Source organism: Cimex lectularius, unplaced genomic scaffold (assembly GCF_000648675.2).
Source record: "Cimex lectularius strain Harlan isolate CLEC.00 unplaced genomic scaffold, Clec_2.1 scaffold185, whole genome shotgun sequence".
In the NCBI taxonomy this organism is placed as follows: Eukaryota; Metazoa; Arthropoda; class Insecta; order Hemiptera; family Cimicidae; genus Cimex; species Cimex lectularius.
This window is the reverse complement of record NW_019392756.1, coordinates 334,849-357,815: the sequence shown is the minus strand read 5'-3', so window position 1 is coordinate 357,815 and position 22,967 is coordinate 334,849. Positions and strand designations below refer to the sequence as shown.

Sequence of the window (22,967 nt, the reverse complement as noted above, 5' to 3'; positions counted from 1 at the left end):
TCGATAACATCGATTTGTCAAGCGGGACCTACAAAATTGATAAGATGGCGGAACTCTGCAGTAAGTTCCATCCTCTACGACGCTACAGCGATCATTAGAGATATGCAAAACGTCCATTGTTTTAAGCACCAAACATGATAAATATTTATTTAGATAGCTCCACATAAATATATACAAGAAAATATCGACAATCTTATTTAAAGGAAGAAAACTACAACCTACAGCAATTAAAAAAGGATAGGATCCAGTATGGCAGAACTCTGTAGTAAGTTCCTTCCACTATAATGCTGCAGGGATCATTACAGATATACAAAACGTCCATTATTTTAAATACCAAATATGAAAAAAAATTATTTAGATCGCTCTGCTTAAATATATAACTATAAATAAGAAAATATCGACAATCTTATTTAAAGGAAGAAAAATACAACCTACAGCCATTAAAAAAGGATAGGATCCATTATGGCAGAACTCTGCAGTAAGTTCCCGCCTCTTTGACGCCACAGCGATCATTAGAAATATACAAAACATCTGTTATTTTAAGCACCAAATGTGAAAAAATATTTATTTATATTCAGTTAAATGTATAGATATGTACGTATAACAAAACCCCTTCAATAATATATAGGATCCAATATAGCAGAACTCGGCAGTAATTTGCTGCCTTTCTGACGCTACAGTGACCATTACAGATATACAAAATGTCCATTATTCTAAGCACCAATCATGAAAAGTATTTATGTAGATAGCTCCACATAAATATATAGATTTAAATGTCGACTATGCTATTTAAAAAAAAGAAAAATTCAACCTTATGTCCTTCAAAATAAATAGGATCCATTATGGAAGAACTCGGCAGTAAGTTTCTTCCACTATAATGCTGCAGGGATCATTATAGATATGCAAAACGTACATTATTTTAAACACCAAATATGAAATTTTTTATTTATATCGCTCTACTTAAATATATAATTCAATAATTTCGTGGTCCGCTTGACCAATTAATATATTACAATTAATTAAGGTTTTTAGTTGAGATAAAAAAGTCAATGGCACGAGCGGGATTCGAACCCACGATCTTCGGCTAGATACGCCGCTGTTTTTTATCTCAACTAAAAACCTTAATTAATTAAATATATAACTATACATAAGAAAATATCAACAATCTTATTTAAAGGAAGAAAAATACAACCTACAGTCATGAAAAAAGGATAGGATCCAGTATGGCAGAACTCTACAGTAAGTTCTCGCCTCTTTGACGCTTCAGGATCATTAGAGATATAGAAAACATCCATTATTTTAAGCATAAAATGTGAAAAAATATTTATTTATATCCAGTTAAATATATGGGTATGTATGTATAACAAAATCCCTTCAACAATATATAGGATCCAATATAGCAGAACTCGGCAGTAATTTTCAGCCTTTCTGACGCTACAGCGATCATTATTGATACACAAAATGTCCATTATTTTAAGCGCGAACAGTGAAAAATTATTTATTTACATACCTCCAGTTAAATATATAGATCTGCATATATATTGACAGGCAAAAAATACCACTTGTAATATAACTTGCTTTGTATATATTTTTATATATAAATCAAAGTTTCACGTTTAATTTTGAATCTTTGCCTAAAAAATTATTTAAAAAAATTAAAAACACGGACAGATAAAACTTGGAGCATTGCTTCTATGGAGCTTCAATGATCATTAGAGATATCAAAAGTCCATTATTTTAAGCACCAAACATGAATAAATGTATTTAGATATTAGATTTACGGAGTATATATCATATTTCATACTTAGACATTTTTATTCTTATTCATTTTATTGTTGGATGTTTTTGTTTGTTTTTGAATAAACTTATTACACTTTTCCAACTGTATTTTACGATTTTTCTTTTCAAATCGTAAAACACAGTTTGTAAAGCGTAATAAGTTTATTCAAACTCAAACAAATGGACTTATTGTATATTTCTAGTGATCGCTGAAGCATTATAATTTTGAAAGTTAGAAGTATAGACCCTTTCATTTTTTTTCACCTTTTCGACTTTTTCACTCACGAACTCTGCATCAAGGTTGGTCTTGAAGCCAAAAGCAAATTCAGTTCTTACTTCCAAGCTTTCGATCTATTTCAAGGTCATCATCAGGACAAAACTATCTTAACTATGCGTATAGATTGATCTATTTAGGTTTTTATATGCAATCTAAAATTTCCTTGAAGACTGACTCAGTCCATTGCCAACGACTGTAACAGTATATACATCAAAACAGTATATGTAAGTTTTTGTACTTTCCTTTAGTTAGTATTACGATAATCGACATTTTGTTATTTATAAGTAATATATTTAAGTGGAGCGATGTAAAAAAAAATGTTGTCATATATGGTACTTAGAATAATGGGCGTTTTTTATATATTTAATGATCGCAAGAGCTTCATATGTAGCGTCAAAGAGGCAGGGATGTACTGATGAGTTCTGCCATAATGAATGCTATATTTTTTTAAGGGAGTTTGTTTTATATACATATCTCTGTATTTAACTGGAGGTATATAAATAAATATTTTGTAGGTTTGGTGCTTAAAATAATGGACGTTTTGCATATCTGTAATGATCCCTGCAGCATTATAGTGGAAGGAACTTACTGCCGAGTTCTGCCATAATGAATCCTATCTATTTTGAAGGACATAAGGTTGAATTTTTCTTTTTTTTAAATAGCATAGTCGACATTTTGTGATTTAAATCTATATATTTATGTGGAGCTATCTACATAAATAATTTTCATGATTGGTGCTTAGAATAATGGACATTGTGTATATCTGTAATGGTCATTGTAGCGTCAGAAAGGCAGGAAATTACTGCCGAGTTCTGCTATATTGGATCCTATATATTGTTGAAGGGATTTTGTTATACATACATATCTATACATTTAACTGAATATAAATAAATATTTTTTCACATTTTATGCTTAAAATAACAGACGTTTTGCATATCTCTAATGATCGATGTAGCGTCCAAGAGGCAGGAACTTACTGCAGAGTTCTGCCATACTGGATCCTATCCTTTTTTAATGGCTGTAGGTTGAACTTTTCTTCCTTTAAATAAGATTGTCGATATTTTCTTATGTATAGTTATATATTTAAGTAGAGCGATCTAAATAAAATTCTTTCATATTTGGTGTTTAAAATAATGGATGTTTTGCATATCTCTAATGATCGCTGAAGTTCCATAGAGGCAAGAATTTACTGCAGTGTTTTGACGTAATGAATCGTATCCATATTGAAGAGCTGTAGGTATTTTGTCTTACTTTTTCGTACATACGATAATCAACATTTCGTTATCGTATATATTTATGTGGAAATAATTAAATAAATATTTGTGATCATAGAGGCAGGAACTTACTGCAGAGTTCTGCCAAAATGGATTCTGTACATTTCGAAAGGCTGTAGGTTGTATTTTTTTCGTTTTTAGTACTTAAGGTTACCAATTTTTTATTGTAGTTATATATTTAAGCTAAGTTTGACTTTTGAAATACTCAATGTTTTGTTTCAATAATTGCTATTATAAGCCATAAATGACTTTTTTTTAGCAATTAACGATAATACCTACAATAATGTGAATTTTTCAAGGACCCATAAAACCCTAAAATGCTATGAAAGCGTATGAAATAGGAAAGGAGCACGTAAGCATAAGCAAACCAATAAAAGAACTTGGCAGTGATCAAAAATGGTCGAAAAATCCTTCGGCTTAACAAATGAAAAAAAAAATTATTTGTGTCTAATGCAGGCCGTGCAGGCGGGTGTCAAAGGGATTATTTTGTCGATAGTGTCAATAAATACAAAATGGGAAAAATCACAAGTTGAAGTACTTCGTGTCCGGGTGCGAACGGAGCGATAGGGCAGACGTGAATTACCATCTTGGTACCCCTCCTAGTGTCAACTCGTCTTCGTCAATGACATCATTTGTACTCACTCCCCCGCCGTCTTCGTCGTAGTGGGAGGCGGTGGACATCCGTCCGAGAACTAGTGTCCGTCACAATTCCGGGCCGGTTTGACACATTTCGGAAAAAGTCGGGGAAGAAGAAATTTTCAAAAAAAAAAAAAAAACGAAAGTACACAGTGCCGTTGGGAAATTTCGAGTTTTGAATTGTTATGTAGTGTCTTGTGGATTTTTCATCTTTAAAGGTAGGACGATTTTTTTTAAATTTGTTATATCATAAACATAACTCGACTGGAAATTTTCCTCCAATAAAAAAACAAAACGATATATTAATTGTTTTTATTGCATAAAGTAGACAACTCCATAATCCAATTTCATTGTAAATTAGCAATTAAAAGAGAAAAAAGAGTTTTCCATTTAAAACCATTTTTCTTGTCTTTTCCACCCTTGAACTTCATTGATCATGGTTTTAACCCCTGCCAAGTCCTTTTATTTGTTTACTTGTGTTTCCATGCTATTTCATATGAGTTCAATTCGTATCCAAAGACTGTCGCTGCTATGTTTATTAGTTATATTAGTAAAATTAGCACTGTAGAGTTATATAGGGGGTCCTTGAAAAATTCACAAAATTTTAATTATCGTTCATACCTAAAAAGTAGTTTGCTACTAATAATAGCAATTATTGAAATGAAACATCGAAGATATCAAAAATCAAACTTGAAAATAATCTTAAATATATAGCTACACATAACAAAATATCAATAATATTAAGTAATAAAAACAAAGAAAAATGCACCCGATAAAAAGGGATAAGTTCCATTATGACAAGACTTTGCAGTAAGTTCCTGCCTCTATGACCAAACATGAAAATGTTTTATTTAGATAGCTCCACATAAATATACAGATATATAACGCAAAATGTCGACTATTTTAATTAAAAGACGAATAATACAACCTAAGGCCCTTCAAAATGGAAGGATCCATTGTGGCAGAACTCTGCAGTAAGTTCCAGTCTCTACGACGCTTCCGCGATCATTATTGATATACAAAACGTCCGTTATTTTAAGGACCAAATATGAAAAATATTTATTCAGATCGCTCCACTTAAATATATAAATATATTTAAGGGAATATCGGCAAATTTCAAGGAAGAAAAATACAACCTAACGCCCTTTAAAATGGATAGGATCCATTATGGCAGAACTCTGCAGTAAGTTCCTGCCTCTATGACGCTTCAGCGATCATTAGAGGTATACAAAATGTCCATTATTTGAAGCAACAAACATGAAAATTATTTATTTAGATAGCTCCACATAAATATATAGATATAAATATCACAAAATATGAAAAATATTTATTCATCTATAATATCTCTTTCACTTAAAACAACCTGTGTCAATTTATCACGGTTGAAATCACTCGAACGCTCTATTAAATCGATTAGAAAAATAATTAAATCTTAATTAATTTTACGATGTACAAAATATTTACTTTTTCTCTCGCTCTCTCTCTCTCTCTTTCTCTCTTCAAGGCTAAGTACTCGACCGACTCGACCCGTTTGATTATTAGAAAAGCAAAAACCAGTAATTATTCAATAAAACGAGTATTTGAAGATGTCGCTTGTTCACCGCTGGAAGAAAAACAAAAACCAACTTGAGAAAGTTATCAGGGATGAATGATGTGTATATTTATATTTTTTAAATTTCACACGGCGCTTCTTCGTTCTATTTACTCCATTTCATGTTTATAAGGTTAAAAAAGATTCGACTTCACAAAAATCACACATCGAACAATGAAAAAACATCTGACAAGAAAACATGGTAGAAAATTTTGACAAGTTAGTGAACAATCTCTACTGGGCGAGTCTTGTGAATTTTTCATAAGAAATCAGATGGGAGAAAGACATGGGAAGGACTTAGAAGCGCTTATTTTTCATGTACAGCGATGTACTTATTGAAAACTACAAATATAAATTGACATCTAACTGTGCACACCGAGCTGAATTATATAACAAACAACCAGAATTCAAATGCGACAAAGAAGTTATATAAGTTATTATCGTAAGTACGAAAACGGTAGAAAAAAAAAACCATACGTCAGTTCACAATGAGACAGAGAAAAAAATACTATGTTTTTGGATTAGGGTCCCCTAGGAATAGCAGTAAGGTCACAGAAATGTTTACAAATCCGGCAATGGATAGGATCCATTGTGGCAGAACTCTGCAGTAAGTTCCAGCCTCTACGACGCTACAGCGATCATTAGAGTTATCAAAACATCCTTTATTTTAAGCACCAAACGTGAAAAATATTTATTTATATCCAGTTAAACATATAGATATGTATGTTTAACAAAGTCCCTTCAAAAATAGATAGGATCTAATATGGCAGAACTCGGCAGTAAATTCCCTCCTTTCCTAACGTCCATTATTTTAAACATCAAATATGAAAAATATTTAAATATATAAGGAAATATCGACAATCCTATGAAAATCCTATGGATAGGATCCGTTACGGTAGCACTCTGCAGTAAGTCCCTGCCTCTATGACGCTTCAGCTATCATTATACATCTATAAAATGGCCATTATTATAAGCACTAAACTTGAAAATTATTTATTTAATTATTCAGAAATCGTGAGATGCGGTCTGGTGTGATGTAGGCTTCAGAAAAACATTTTCTTTATCGTGCGAACGTTTCGATCTTTATTGAGATCATCTTCAGAGCCTGGATTTAACAAATACATTTAGGATGTGGAAAAGTGAATTTATACAATGCAAAATATATTTTTTATATTCAACAAAAGCATTGTATAAATTCACTTTTCCACATCCTAAATGTATTTGTTAAATGTAAACAATGTTTGTACATCCCAGGCCCTGAAGATGATCTCAATAAAGATCGAAACGTTGGCACGATAAAGAAAATGTTTTTCTGATACCTACATCACACCAGACCGCATCTCACGATTTCTGAATAATTATCGATTAACGGTCACTAATCACCACACATTATTTATTTAGACAGCTCCACATAAATACATAGATATATATCACAAAATATCCACTACCTTATTTAAAGGAAGAAAAATACAACCTAAGGCCCTTCAAAATGGATAGGATCCATTATGGCAGAACTCTGCAGTAAGTTCCTGCCTCTATGACACTTCAGCTATCATTAGAGAATTACAAAACGTCCATTATTTTAAGCACCAAATATGAAAAATACTTATTTAGATCGCATCACTTAAATATATAAATTTATATAAAGAAATGTCGACATTTTTATTTAAAGGAAGAAAAATAAAACCTACAGCCATTAAAAAAAAGGACAGGATCCATTCTGGCAGAACTCTGCAGTAAGTTCCTGCCTCTATGACGCTTCAGATATCATTAGAGATTTACAAAACGTCCATTATTTTAAGCACCACATATGAAAATATTTATTCAGATCGCCGCTCCACTTAACTATATAAATATATATAAGGAAATATCGACAATCTAATTTAAAGGAAGAAAAATAAAACCTACAGCCATTAAAAAAAGGATAGGATCCATTCTGGCAGAAATCTGCAGAAAGTTCCCGCGTCTATGATCGATCAATAGATGTATACAAAATGTCCATACCGGCTGTTTATGATGGAGGTCTTAAAGTACGTTTTACATGATATTACCACTTGAAATTTAATAAAAGCGAGCTGTACTGTGATTTGGAACCAGAATCCTGGCGAATACAATTCGGTCGCCCTAACCAGGAACTGCACGTTACGATCGTGTGTTTTTGTTTGTTTTTGTTATATATTTAGTTGATGATGATGATTTTGACTTCTTAGTTCAATATGTTGTTTGGACATGTTCCCGTTGTTTTATGTTAGTTTTTCTTGGGTAGAAACATCTCGAAGGTTGAAAGTTTGATTTTGGCCGATTTATCACGGGATTTGGCAAGTTTCCCATGTGCTCAGGTGCTTATTTTGTCACCGGCAAGGTGGAAAGAACCCAACATGTAACGACTCGGCTGCGTTCTGGGGGGAAGAACTGAGTCGAGGGACGAGGTAAAATTTGAATTGGAAATCAGGCCCGGTGGCCTAAATCCGTGTTTATTCCGTCCGACACGAAATATTAAATTGGCCGGAGGAGTTGAAAGAATGAACGACGCCTGCGGGGGCGAGTTTCTTAAAAACAAAAGGACAATAAGACCGGAAAAAGCCCTCTGCAAACTCCGGTAGTCCCGTCGAAGGAAAGAGTGAAACGTCTCAATGTTGTACAAACTAAAGATAAACTCAATTTTAAGAAAGATAAATAGTGTAAATATTGACAGTTTCGATAAAACGAAAAGCATTTATTAAAAAAAAAGATAAATAGTTTTCGGGCCTTCCTTTGTCGCATTAATCATGTAAATCTCTCTTTATCTTTATACAACATTCTATTTTTTCACTATTTTGGTTTGGTGTAATGTCACAGTTCATGTTTAAAAGGCCCCTTGGAACGGGCCAGGTCTCCCCCTATTCATAAAAGGTCTAATCTTATCTTCTTGTTTATTCAATCAGTAAACAAAGACAATATCCCCTGACTGTTTCGCACTTAAATTGATTCTAATTGCCCGTTAACTGGCCTATAATTTATATTCGCCCCCGATGTACAAACACTTCAATTTTGACGGTGTTATCTCGGGGGAATGTGACACCGTTGTTTTTGTATTCGAATCGTTTTGTCGTCTGATCTTTTCAAAATGGCGGGTGAAAAATGCGCGCAGCCATTTGCCCTACTGGATTATTTTGATCACTTCTTTTAAACCAACTTGTCGCTCTTATTTGCCAATAAAGTATAAACGTATACGTAGAAGTATATCAAAGTTGAAATTTATGGCCGTAATTATTATCGCGGGAAAGTCTTTTTTTTTCAAACAAAAAGGTCCTGGGTTTGGATCTTGGCTTTCCTTGCTTAATTTTCAGTCCAGTAGTTTCTTTACTCTAAATTGCACAACTATTGGTAAAAAAAAGTTGAATCAAAACAAAATAATTATAAACGGGCTCGAATTTGGGCAAGACCATCTTTTCAAAATGGTGGACAACAAATTCGCTTTTTGAAAAATGTATGCAGCTTTCTTTCGGTTTTTATTTCAGCTCTCCTTTGAGTTTTATACGTTGATTAAATGATATTTATATAATTTGTACCTGATTAAAGCTGTAATTTAATTGGCTGTGATAGTTATGGCGGGAAAGTCTCATTTTGTTCTCAAAAATTCCCCGAGTGATGAGCCAGTCTTTTCTTTTGAAATCTTCAGACTTGTTAAGAACGGTCCAACTATTGAAGAAAAAGAGGATTATTATAAAAATAAAAATGATAATTGGACTGTAATTTGCCAAGAACGGCATCTTTTCAAAATGGTGGACAAGAAATTCCCATTCTGAAAAATGTTTGCAGCTCTCTTTCAGTTTTGACTTCAAACCTCCTTTGAGTTTTTTACTTTGATCAAATAATATTTAATTGAAATAATTAATATGGCCAATTATGGCCGCTAAACATGTACGGGTTAATATTTAGATTATTAGTAGCTCATTAAAGGCTGTAATTTAATTGGCTGTGATCGTTATGGCGGGAAAATCACATTTTGAACACAAACATTTCACGGGTGATGATCCTGTCTTTCCTCTTGGAATTTTCAGACTTACTAGGAACTAATTTGGGCAAGAATGGAATCTTTTCAACATGGTGGACAAAAAATGTCCACAGATTCGCTTTTAACGAACCTTGACTATTCTATATGTTAATAAAATACGAAAATATATTTATATTTAGACACTTAGTGGTGATATTGGTTTAGATTTGGTTGGTAGTGGGTCGTCAGAGCTTCTCTTTTAGCACAAAAATGGTCTGGGTGTGAATCCTGACTTCGATTTCGAAATTTTCAGTCTATTTTTAGCTTCTATTTATTCTTAACTGGTAACTAATCAAAAAAGGGATTAATGTAGCTGATTGAGATTTAAATTTGGTTGGCAGTGGTCTTTAGGGCGGGAAAAACGACTTTTTTAAACCCAAAACGTCCTGGGTTCGGATCAAGTTTTTCTTTTTTTTAATTTCAGACTATTTATAGTTTCAATTTACTCTAAACTGTCCAACTGTTGAAAAAAGGTTAAAGTGCTGATATAGGTTTAGATTTGGTTTGTTGTGGGTCGGCAGAGCTAGAAATTCTCTTTTTTTAACCAAAAAAAGGCCTGGATTCGGATTCTCGCTTTGCTTTTGCAATTTTCAGGCTATTTGTAGTTTCTATTTACTCTTAACTGTCTAACAATTGAAAAAAGGGGGTTAACGAGGTTGATTGAGATTTAAATTTGGTTGGCAGTGGTCTTTAGGGCGGGAAAAATGACTTTTTTAGCACCCAAAAATGCCTTGGTTCGGATCAATTTATTTTAAAGTTTCCAATTATTGAAAAAATGTTAAAGTAGCTGACATAGGTTTATATTTGGTTAGTAGTGGGTCGGCAGAGCTAGAACTTCTCTTTTTTCACCAAAAAAAGTCTTGGATTTGGATTCGGGCTTTGTTTTTGGAATTTTCAGACCACTTATACTTTCAATTTACTTTAAACTTTCCAACTATTGAATAAAAAGGTTAAAGTAGCTTGATTTAGATTTGTTTGGTAGTGTTTGGTATTTAGGTAGAGCTGGAAAGTCCCTTTTTTGAAATCAAAAAAGCCCTGGGTTCGGATTCAGGCTTTCCTTTTGGAATTTTCAAACTATTTGTAGTTTCTATTTACTCTTAACTGTCTACCTATTGAAAAAAGTATTAAAGTTGCTGGTTGAGATTTACATTTGTTTGGCAGGGATTTAAGGACGGGAAAATCCTTTTTTAGCATCAGAAAGATTCTTGGTTTGCCTACTGACTTTGCTTTCGTAATTTTCAGTCTATTTGTAGTTTGTATTTACTTTAAACTTTCCAACTATTGATAAACTGTTAAAGTAGCTGAGTGAGGTTTAAATTTAATTGGTAGCGGCCGTTAGGGCTGGAAAGTCTCTTGTTTGAACCAAAAAGGTTTTGGGTTCGGATTCACGACTTTGCTCCTGGAATTTTCTCACCTCGAGTAGTTTCTATTTACTCTAAACTGTCTGATTGTTGAAAAAAAGGTTAACGTAACTGTTTGAAGAATTATTTGAGTATGGAGTGGTCTTTAGAGTGGGAAAACCTGTTTTTTTTTTACGCCAAAACGTCCTGTATTTGAATCCTTGGTCCTTGGAATCCTGAAGGCTCTTAACCTCGAGTAGTTTCCATTTACTCTAAAATAAACTCTGTTAAAAAATGGATTGATTGGAATAAAAATTTAAAAAAAGACTCATCTAGGCAAGAATGGCATATTTGCAAAATGGAGGACAAAAAATTGAGCATTTCTTGATATTTTGATGATCGTCTACTTTGAACGCACCTTTCACCACGTTTTATATGTTGATAAAATTTAAATATGTACTTCTATTTATAAGCTATAAAGCTGAAATTTAATTTGTAATGATCTTAGGAAGGTTTTTTTTTACACAAAACGATCCTGTGTTCTAATCCGAGCTAGGCTCTGGGAATTTTCTAACTTGTAAGTTTTCTATTTGTCTCACACTACGCACTGACTATTAACAAAAGAATTAATTTGCACAGAATTTATAAATGGGCTTTTATTAATGCAAAAATGGCGTTTCAAAATGGTGGACAAGAAAACTAAATCGCATCTCGAAAAATGTGTATTATTCTTTCGATTTTCATAAACGATTAGCCCTCCTTTTTGTTTTATAAGTTGATCAAGTTTTGAAATTCATTTGGCTGTGGTCGTTATGCGGGGAAAAAGTCTCTTTTTGGATAAGTTCATGGGTAGGAAGTAAATTGTCTTTTCGACAATAGGCATTTATTTTGTCAGATTCGTTTCGGTCTAATATAGACCATCATCAGTGACTTTTTTAATAAAAGTTGTTTGATGGGTTTTTTACGTAATTATAAGTTCAAAAGTGGATGTCTGGGCGTCTATGAACGTGGCGAGTAGTCTGTTAAGAAATCTTTTTTTTTCACTACTATTTGTAATTTATATTTACTCTAAAGTCTAAACTGCAACCTGTCTAACGTTTGACCAAAACAAACAACCAAAAAGTTGACAATAACAAAAAATGTACACAGTTTCCAAATTGGGCGAGAATTGGGTTTGTCCAAACTGGAGGGCAAAATTTTAAGCATTTCTCGATAACCGTCAATTTTAACGCTATTTTTTATGTTTATAAAATTTATAAATATCTACTTATATTTTGGTTGAAATTGAGAAGGCCGTGATCGTTAGTAAGATAAAGTTTTTTTTTACTGAAAGAGATCCTGAGTACGGTTCCAGACTTTCTTCTAGGAATTTTCAGACTAGTAGTTTTTATTTATACAAAACTGGCTAACCATTAAAAAAAAGTTTAATAAAGCTGATCGAGGTTTAGATTTGGTTGGCAGTAGTCTTCAGGGTGGTAAAACCTTTTTTTGTGCCAAAAAAGTGCTGGGTTCAAATCCAAGCTTTACTCTTGGAATTTTCAGACTAATAGTTTCTATTCTCGTTAAACTGTCCAACTATTGACAAAAAAAGTTTAATAAAAAATATATATACATTTATATTTATATATAAACGGACTCTATTTGGGGCGAGAATTGCAACATTTTCAAAATGGAGGTCAGAGAAATTTCAGCTTTTCTCGATCTTATTTTGATAATCTTCAAATTTTAACACATCAGTTTTATATAATAATAATAATAATAATATATACTTGTATTTAGACGGTAGTTGACAGAGGGTAAAATTTGGTTGACAGTGGTCTTCAGTGCAGGAAAGTCACTTTTTGTAAACTAAGAGGTCCTGTGTTCGAATCCAGGCGTCACTCGGAATTTTCAAACTTGTAAGTTTTCTATTTACCCCACACTGCACACTGGCTAATAATACAATGATTAATTGGCATAAAAATGTTTTAATGTGTTAAAATTTTACGATTATCAATGTAGAAAAGCTCAAATTTTTTGTCTACCATTTTGAAAAGATGCCGTTCTTGCCCAAAATTAGATCTTGAAAAATTCCTGGGTTCGGAAAATCCAGAAAAGTCCTGAGTTCGGATGCTTTGCTCTTGGAATTTTCCGACCTCGAGTTGTTTTTATTTACTCTAAATGTCCAGTCGAAAAAACAAAGAGTCAAAGTAGGTGATAGAGGTTTATATTTGGTTGGTAGTGGCCTTCCAGAACTGAAGTCTGTTTTTTTTAAACAAAGAGGTCATAGCAGAGGACCTAATCTGTATTCTATAGTACGATTTTAGAATTTCTTTCCATGATAGATCTCCGTTTGAAATATCTCGAAAGGATTTTGAGCTTCCGACCGTTTCGACCAGTTTTTCCAACAAAAAAAGTCCCCGTTTCCGTCGAATCGAACCGTCCGAAAATTGTCGTTTTGTACCAGGGACGGTCCGAGGGGGGATTTTTTATTCATGAACCTTGAGCGATTCTCCGGAGCAGGAAGGAGCAATTCGGTTGGGCAATAATGGATTGCGGTAGGGCCAATTCTTAGCCCAATCTTCCAATTGTCATACAGACTTGCACTTGCACCGAATCCCTCGACCGGAAGGCCCGCCTTGCCGGATATGATTGATATGCTGATGATGACCATTGGGCCGAATTAGAACATAGATTGTCTCTACAATGATTTATAGACACAAAAAAATTAAAAATTCTTGAATCAAAACAGGGTGTCGAATGTTCAAATAAAATTTCCTCCTTTTTGGCATTTTTTTTTAAATAAATTGATACAAAAACAATTTTTAAAGCTAATTAAGTCTTTCAGGCGCAGGAAATGGAGCTGTGGACTGTAAGCTTGGGACTGTTTTTCGCGCTGGCCGTCGATTCTATGCCTCAGGAGATCATGCCGTACATTCCAAACTTATCCCCTAAAGGTAAGTCATTACTAATACTAATTTCAATTAATTGTTCTTTTTATCTAAGGTCTTGGTTGAGTTGAAAAAAGTAGTGTCACAAGCGGGATTCGAACCCATGACCTTCAGCTCAATACGTTGTAACTTCGAAGTCACGATAGCTCAAGCGGTTAGAACAGCACCATGTTGAGCTGAAGATTGTGGGTTCGAATCCTGCTACTACACATCTGACACTAACTTTTTTCATCTCAACTAAGACCTTAGATAAAAAGAATAGTCAATTATGATCACTAAACATATATAATTAAATTAAAATCATCTTATCTCAGATTAATATCTTCATATCTATAACTAAATTCACCAATTTCGTGGTCCACTTGGTCAATTAATATTACAATTAATTAAGGTTTTTAGTTGAGATAAAAAATCAATGGCACGAGCGGGATTCGAACCCACGATCTTCGGCTAGATACGCCGCTGCTCTACCACTTGAGCTACAATGACCTCGATCCACTCGGACGCTAACTTCCCATCTCAACCCCACCTTTTGAATTTTGCCTCCTTTTTGCCATTTTTCAAATTTTCATATCTATAACTTTTATTATTATTAACTTTTATTATCTATATCTTTTAGTTAAAATTAAGAGTAAAAAAAAAAATAAGCATACCAGCTTTGATCCAGTTTTTTTGCTGTCCTATTGTTCCGCATTCCAATTTATTTGAATTTACACATCCTTGAACATGTTCGTGAGAAAAGCAAGAATGCCTTATCTTGGGATTATCGTTGGCCTGTAACAAAGCCTTGTAAACTTTTTTTTTCACGTTGTCAATTTTAATTTAAATATCATTTGGGGATTATATCAGAAGATAAAAAGTAGCATTAGGACATTTTACAACATTCAACAAGGTTTTGTTTTTTTTGCCTTGGTGAAATTTATGGCTTTCGGAGAGATTGCTAAATTGGAAAAAAAAAGTAATGAATCGATAGTATTTCATGCTGTGCCTCAGTCTTCAGGGAACAAATATTTTTAAAAAAATTACTTTTATTTACAATTTGCTTAAATTCCAGCCTCAGCTTAAGGTGCACTGTGATTTTAAACATTTAAACCTTATAATAATAATCATAAAACTTTCTCTAGAGAAAAAAATAGTAAGTTGGTAGTATATATTAACTTCACTAATTTCGTGGTCTGCTTGACCAATTTAATATATTACAATTAATTACGGTTTTTAGTTGAGATAAAAAGTCAATGGCACGAGCGGGATTCTATCCGTATCAAGCCGAAGATCGTGGGTTCGAATCCCGCTCGTGCCATTGACTTTTTTATCTCAACTAAAAACCTTAATTAATTGTAGTATGTATAAACATTGAATTTTTGGTTGGGAGTAACAAAAAGACAGACGAGGTGGCTAAGGTCGGGATGTCCCAATGTCCAGACTCAACCACTCCTGATACAAAAATACAATTTAAAAAAATATATATATTAAAAGAAAGTTATAGCATTAGTGGACCGGATCACAGAAAAGCTCTCATGTATTTAGTGTACCAGGCCAAGGAGAGGGAGTAATTTAGAAGCAATACATAAACATAGTTTAGACCTGAATTAATGTTGTGTTAAATTTTTTTTGCAGATAGATGTAATGGTGTTGTAATTAGAGGACCTTGCACAGACTGGAGTCCAAAATGGTACTTCAACCAGACGATACAAGCCTGCCGGACGTTCATTTACGGGGGTTGCAAGGGGGAGAATGTGTTCAACTCGGAAGCTGAATGTCTTCATTACTGCATAGGAGGGCAGCGTAGGTTTAACCGGCGATCGGTTCGTTTCATTTTCACGACTGTCGTTTTATTCGCAGACACTCTCCCACCGAACTTGAGGCCGAGAAACGTAACAACGGACAAACCGGAAATCCTCAGGGTCCCAAAGACGACCACGATCCCGCCTGCGCCTTACGACGAGCGAGGCGCGAAGCTGACGTTCGCGGAAACGGGCTACCAAGAAGTATTCATGATGGCCAAAAGCAACGCGTTTATACAGTTAGATGGAAACAGGATCACCGAATTCCAATTGAGGTATTATTTTGTCATAATAAAAATCTGATTTCTCTCTGATACTTTTTTTTTTTTTTTTCAGAATGAGCAGAGAAATATCTTTTCAATTCCGGACACGACTGCCACATGGACTTTTGGTCTATCACAGCATCAAAGACAGGCCTCCTGGACTAAATCCTTACGCTTTGTACGTCATTGTTGAAAAAGGCCAGTTGAAAGTCGTCCATGTCTTCGGCAAACATTCCACATCCATGATAGTTGGTGAAGGTATTGTTCTTTTCATCTAGCTTTAACTATTATGCGGAAGTATGATCTTTGGGACTGCGGTGGCCGAAAGCGTTAGGGTGTAGGGCGGTTCTGGGTACGAATCTAAGCACAGTACATGTTTTTTTCATTTTTTTATTGAGAATGAAAAAGGTATTGTAAAGTGGTTTGGCTCTTAAGTCTAGACACAAGAGTTGGAAGCAACTGAAGGAATAAACAAAAAAACAATTCCTATCTTAAAGTCCTACCTGTTGGGTGTCAAGGATGAGGAGTCAAACCATTTTACATATTTAATACCATTTTAAATTAAAAAGCCATATAAATTAAAAAGACATCCTAACCACTCAGCCACTGCAGTCCCCTGAAATAATAAGATAAAAAATAAACGATAAATATATATGATAAATATTTATTGACTGTTAATTAATGATTATTTACAGATCGTGAGGTAGGGTCTGGTGTGATGTGAGGTTAGAAAAACATTTTCTTTATCATACCAACATTTCAATCTTTATTGAAATCATCTTCAGGGCTGGTATTCATAAAGATTGTTTAAATTATACAAATACATGTAAGATGTGAAAATTAATTTATACAATGAAGTACACATAGAAATTTTAGGTTTAATCAGAGTTATTCAGAAATCGTGAGATGCGGTCTGGTGTGATGTAGGTTTCAGAAAAAACATTTTCTTTATCGTGCCAACATTTTGATCTTTATTGAGATCATCTTCAGGGCCTGGGATTTACAAACATTGTTTACATTTAACAAATGCATTTAGGATGTGGAAAAGTGAATTGACAGAATGATTACCCTAAGCCATGAATCATTTCACCACAAGAACATAACGATATACAAACAGATCCTCCATAACAATCTCTACCCTAAACACATCATTAAAAGAATAATCAACAACTATGACTCAACACTAACACCATCCACTATTACTAATAATACTACATTAAGTCTATCAAATACAAAAAAACAGCATACATTTCCATGCCATTTATTCAAGGCCTATCACATAAATTAAAACACATTTATCTCGTCCGATAACTTCAAAATAGCTTTAGAAAATTATAAAACAATCCAAACTTTTTTCCAAAATTAAAGATTCCACACCAATAACAAATAAATCTACAAGATCAACTGTTCAAACTGTCTGGCAACTTACATCGGTCTTACATCCCAATACCTGGACGAGAGAGTAAAGCAACATATCTATGATTGCAAAAAACTCAAGCAAAATCCTACAGCACTCGCTACCCACCATTTTGAACACCAAAACAATTTCGACTCCAAAAATCCAAAAATATTACATACAGAACAAAACAAACATAAACATAATTTCTTAAAAATGGTTTATATCAACAGAGATAAACACAGCATCAATTATGCAGCTATGCCAATATCATTAATCAAATTCAATATAGATAACATGCATATATCATTACATTACATTCCATACATTAAATATTTTTCATAGTCTAATTGTCCAACAATTTAGCTTTCCTTTTCCTATTTATCCCTTTCTATATCCTGAAAGGATAATCTGGCCGAATCATTACCAACACATTGTTTCCCTTCATTGGCTCTTTTCACCTCAAAGAAGCCGACACCTTATACAAAAATGTCTTTTCTATACCGACTTCCTTCCCCACCCCTTCAAAATCCAAAGTATATAAACATAAAACAGCAAAATCTCACTGGCACTCTCAACACGATACGCAAGAATGACACAATTACACAGAAGACAAACACTTTGAGTGAGTAGAAATACTTTGTTTAAATATATAAAAGAAAATATATTTTGCATTGTATAAATTCACTTTTCCACATTGTAAATGCATTTGTTAAATGTAAACAATGTTTGTAAATCCCAGGCCCTGAAGATGATCTCAATAAAGATCGAAACGTTGGCACGATAAAGAAAATGTTTTTCTGAAACCTACATCACACCAGACCGCATCTCACGATTTCTGAATAATTATCAATTAACGGTCACTAATCACCCATATTTAATCAGAGTTTTATACTCTCTCAAAGCATGTTTTCTGTGTAGATGTGTCACGGTTGTGTGTTGTGTTGAGTGTATTAGTGAGATTGTTGTTTTGTTTATTTGTTTGGTTTTGAAGGAGTGGGGAAGGAAGTAGAGATAGAAATTGATTTTTCTATGAGGAGTCGACTTCTGTGAGGTGAAATGGACCGACAATGGAAAAAAAGGGTAATTGTTTTGTTCGGGTCTAGTTAGCCTTTCAGGATTATTAGGGAAAGGGGATAAATTGTTGGGGATTTAGACTATGTAGAATTGTTTGATGTGTGGAGTGATTTTATATGTTGTATTATATGTTTTGTGTTGTATGATATCGATATCGAATTTAATTTATCGTAGTACTCTTGTTCTGTGTTTAATATTTTTGGATGGTTGAAATCAAAATTGTGTTGGTGTTCAAAATGGTGGGTAGCCAGAGCTGTAGGATTTTTTGGGGTTTTTTTTTTTTTTTTGCAATCATGGATAAGTTGTTTTACCCTCTTATCCAGATATTGGGATGTAATTCCGATGAAAGTTGCCTGACAATTTATACAATTGGTTTCTGTAAATTACATCGGTTTTATTTGTTACAAGTGAGTACAAATACTCTGATTAAAATTTATATATTGTGTCCATCATTGTATAAACTCATTTTCACATCTTACATGTCTTTGTAAAATTTAAACAATGTTTATAAATCTGAAGACACTCTCAATAAACATCAAAATGTTTGCACAATAAAGAAAATGTTTCTAAATCTACATGACACCAGACCCCATCTCACGATCTCTAAATAATCATAAATTATAAAAACAAGCTATTAAAGAAAATTAATTACATAAAAACAATCAATTTATAATAATAAAGTTTTTAGGAATTATTTTACTTTTAATCTAGTCTGTGGGTAGAACTGAAGTTGGTGAAAAGCCATAATGCATCTGACAGACTAAAACGGTAAAGATTGGTAGTCAAAAATGATCAGAAATGACCAAAACTATAGCTAAATTTAATGACTAAATTAAAAAAATACTTATTGTTTTTTATTTTTAAATGCATTTATTTTATACAGTTTACAATTAAGAATATTTACACTATTTTCATTATAGTAATACTTAAAGATCAAATGCTGAGACCTTGAGATTTTGAAGATTGTTGCGAGCTGAAAAATATGTCGTGTCCATATCGTTGTCAGGCTGTGGTATGAAAGGCGCTTCACTCTCGTAGAGATTATCCCAGTTGATGTTTTTGAAAATTGAAAAGCGCTTTAGTTCTTCACCGTTCGGTCTTGCGTTCGGGTCGAGGGTGAGAAGAGCCTCTATGCCTTCGCGGGCGTCATCTGTGAGCGCCTCTTCTCCCTCGGGCCAGTCCAACTGCCGATTGAGTATATTCGCGAAGACGAGCTGGAGGGTGTCGTCGTTGAAAGGGAGAACTCCAGTCATGAATTCGTACATGCACACGCCGAGAGCCCACCAGTCGACTTTATTGCCGTATTCCTGCTTCAGAAGAAGCTCGGGGGCGAGGTAATCCGGAGTCCCGAGGATTCTAATATTCGAACTCTGCAGTTTACCCTTCCTCACGGATTTTGGCGTTTTGAATGCGACATTCTTCACGCTCGGCGTAACTATAGGGCTCATCGACAACTCAGCCATTCTAGAATCATCACGTTCAAGGTTGTAGTCGAGATTGAACCTGGTTTTCTTTAAAACATTATAACTATCAGGTTTGAATCTTTTCACTGCAGAAACTGGTGTCGACATCATGACTACTGGTCTCTCTTTTGCCGCAGAGAGACTTTTACTCTTCAGTACCCCTCTCAAAGGACTTTCTTCTTTAAGACTCCTTTTAGAAAATCTGTTGGGCGTTCCTAACGGATCGATATCGGACAAGTCTAGAATATCCAACTCCTGCGATATACCAGTACTACAAGGGGCGTTCTTTAATTTTTGGATCAATAAGGGCTGCATGTTTTCATTGTTCGACCTGCTCAGATATGAATGTTCGTTATTGTCTGACAATTCGCTTGTCCCACGGCTGTTTGAATAAGAAGAACATGTGAAAAATGTTGACTCGACGGAACTGTTCTGATCGACGTGGCTGCCGAATGACAGAGCGTTCGGCCTCCTGGACGTGCTTAAGCTTCGACACGGCAAAACAGGTGTTTCGGAAAGTTCCCTGCTCTTGTTCATTTCAGGCGTGCACTTTATCTGTTCGCAGGAGCCAAAGGACAGGTGTGAAGTCAACGATAAAATCTGCCCAGGGGTTCTTTTGTTGACAATATTCGGCGATATGTTAACAAGGTCTTCGATTTCCAAATCCCTCAGTACGCTGATACGGCTCAAGCCGAAGTCTGTCAACCTGACATGGCCTTGAGCGGTCAACAGCATATTGTCTGGCTTTATGTCTCGATGGATGATCCCATGCTTATGTAGGTACTCGAGAGCGAGGGCAACCTCCGCTATGTAAAACGTGGCGACAAATTCGTTGAAAAAGCCGGACATGCTTAGCAAGGACTTCAAATCCCCGCCTATCAGATATTCCATGACGAGGTAGACACAAGAGGAACTCTGAAGTGAATAAAATAGCTGGACGCAGTAGGGACTTCGCGACAGGGCCAACGCGTTTCTTTCCCTGTTCACTTGATGGACCATGTTTTTATTTATCATCTCGCTTTTTTTCATCACTTTTATTGCATAATACTTGTCCGGTTTATCATTTTTCTGTCCGAGGAACACCTTGCCGTACGCCCCACGACTTATAGGCTTGAGGATTTTAAAATCTTCGATATTCGGCAGCCTGCATGTGTACGAGTCCGTCGACTCGTTGGGATCCATAATAAAATATTTTAATTTTTAAACAAAATCACATTCCGTTAATACTCCCATCCCTCCTCACAAAAACTTAATAAAAACACTCTCCAAAAGAATATTTTGCGTTAAATAAACGTTAAAACGCCAATACAAGCGATAACTAACTTAATAACATAAAACTTTTAAACAGTTTTTAAAAAATCATGAAGGGACAGGCATTCAAACTGTTACCGGTTATTTTAACGTCAGGTTATAAGTTCGCCGGTTTGATTTTGATTTTAACGGTCGACCAATTCGTGACGTCATTGCTGCCATGCCTATTACGTCATTGACTTACGTTTAAATTGGTTCCTTTATTTAAAAAAAAGTGTAGTATTCAGTGTCCGTTAATTAACGATTATTTAGAGTTCGTGAGATGCGGGGTGGTGTGATGTAAGTTTAGAAAAAAATGTTGATCATAAAGATAAAGATAATAAGATAAAGAAAATGTTTTTCTAAACCTACATGACACCAGATTGCATCTCACGAACTCTAAATAATTTTAAAAAAAGAATTAAATATTTCTTTAAAATCGTTTCTTTGAAATATAATAAACCAATTTTTGTTATATTCATAAACATTATAAAATTTTAAGTTGCTAAACATCGTCAGGTGTCATATTTCCAACTGAAAACAACTTTAATATCGAAATGTTAATATTTTTGTTTACCCTTGTTGTAATACCCTTGTAGCTAGTGCTGAAGGCTTGCTCCATTAGTGATAGGCGAGACCTTGTCAGCAAGTTTGAGGTTGAGGTGATCAGGTTGAGCCCCTGAGCTGCAAGATCATTGTCTGCATCACTCGTGCATCGTGCATTTCTATAACTTAATTTTAATATAATTGACTGTTTTCAGGTCTAAACCGTGACAGGTGGCACAGCGTGACTGTGACTATCGACCTCGAGCAGGGAAGACTGAAAGCCACGGTGGACGACCAGTCTGGAGAGGACAAAATCCAGGGTTTCCACAAATCCAAGAACTACGGAGTTACAAAAGATTTAACATCAGTCGTTCTCATTGGAGGTTGGTACACAAGGTACAAAAATTCCATTCTAGTGCCTAAACATCAGTTAAAAATTGTTTTAAAAAAATTAGCAATGTTATTTTATATTTGGAATAATTATTTTTTCACTTTAAGTCTAATAATTTACGACAGGACTGAGCCCGGAAGAGAAACTCCACGGTGTGAAGTACATTATCGAATCGTTTGTCGGTTGCATCAAAGACGTGAGGCTAAGCGCTGGTAAAAATGTTTCCTCGCTCACTGCGATAATCCCACTCATAGCCACGAAACACGATAATGTCCTCGAAGGATGCATTGACAAGTTTGACTAATAAAATAATTTTGATCATTTAATGATATAAAATTTAAATTTTGTCTGAATTTTAGATGCAGGACGAGAGAAAATTTGTGCTTCGTTGGTAGCAAATGTATTAATCATTACAATCATTTATCATGCGATTGCTTCGGCACATACTATGAAGGAGAACAATGTGATATATACAGTAAGTTTTTCTTTTTTTAAACTGCTGTCTGCGATAGGTCCGGAGGGAACAAAAATTCAAAAAAGGCAGCTAAGGCAAAGAACCCCAACCTCCAGCCCTCTGAAGCTAAAAATCAAGTAACTGGTGTTTTTGGCAGTCCTGAAAAAGAGCTGGTGTTATGGGTGGAGCTGTTGGTCAAAGTAGTAATACCCTTGTAGCTAGTGCTGAAGGCTTGCTCCATTAGTGATAGGCGAGACCTTATCAGCAAGTTTGAGGTTGATGTGATCAGGTTGAACCCCTCAGCTGCAAGATCATTGTCTGCATCACTGAAGTTGAGACCATTGTTGAGACAATGGTAACACCTAGTGTATAACTTAACCACAGGTGGCCACCACGTGATCAAAAGGAAATAGCATTTGGCATAGAAGCTTCTAAGTATC

The 22,967-nt window shown here is 34.5% G+C and overlaps 2 protein-coding genes across 10 annotated transcripts in view; one reads left to right on the top strand and one right to left on the bottom strand.

The window, feature by feature from the left end:
• Positions 1–3,949: 3,949 nt before the first annotated feature.
• LOC106663124 (contactin-associated protein like 5-1) overlaps positions 3,950–22,967 on the top strand; it is a 33,497-nt gene continuing 14,479 nt past the window's right edge. For 4 of the 9 annotated variants that reach the window (XR_001339998.2, XM_014387711.2, XM_024227311.1 and 1 more), the window contains exons 1-8: positions 3,954–4,184; positions 13,761–13,869; positions 15,481–15,648; positions 15,706–15,922; positions 15,984–16,168; positions 21,898–22,065; positions 22,199–22,367; positions 22,433–22,548. Coding sequence is in view for 6 of the 9 variants with exons in the window: in XM_014387711.2 (XP_014243197.1) it covers positions 13,770–13,869; positions 15,481–15,648; positions 15,706–15,922; positions 15,984–16,168; positions 21,898–22,065; positions 22,199–22,367; positions 22,433–22,548 (1,123 nt within the window). In the remaining 3 variants the exon portion in view is untranslated. Of the gene's footprint in view, positions 4,185–13,752; positions 13,870–15,480; positions 15,649–15,705; positions 15,923–15,983; positions 16,169–21,897; positions 22,066–22,198; positions 22,368–22,432; positions 22,549–22,967 lie in introns of all 9 variants that reach the window. The other 5 variants (XR_001339999.2, XR_001339997.2, XM_014387710.2 and 2 more) reach the window with 5 other exon arrangements.
• LOC106663125 (serine/threonine-protein kinase greatwall) lies at positions 19,237–21,258 on the bottom strand. The gene has a single exon (XM_014387715.2). The coding sequence runs from the start codon at positions 21,026–21,028 to the stop codon at positions 19,310–19,312; it is 1,719 nt and encodes a 572-aa protein (XP_014243201.1). The 5' UTR covers positions 21,029–21,258; the 3' UTR covers positions 19,237–19,309.

What these genes read in the sequence shown, in the direction of transcription:
- LOC106663125 (XM_014387715.2), bottom strand. Translation starts at nt 21,028, where the DNA reads ATGGATCCCAACGAGTCGACGGACTCGTACACATGCAGGCTGCCGAAT.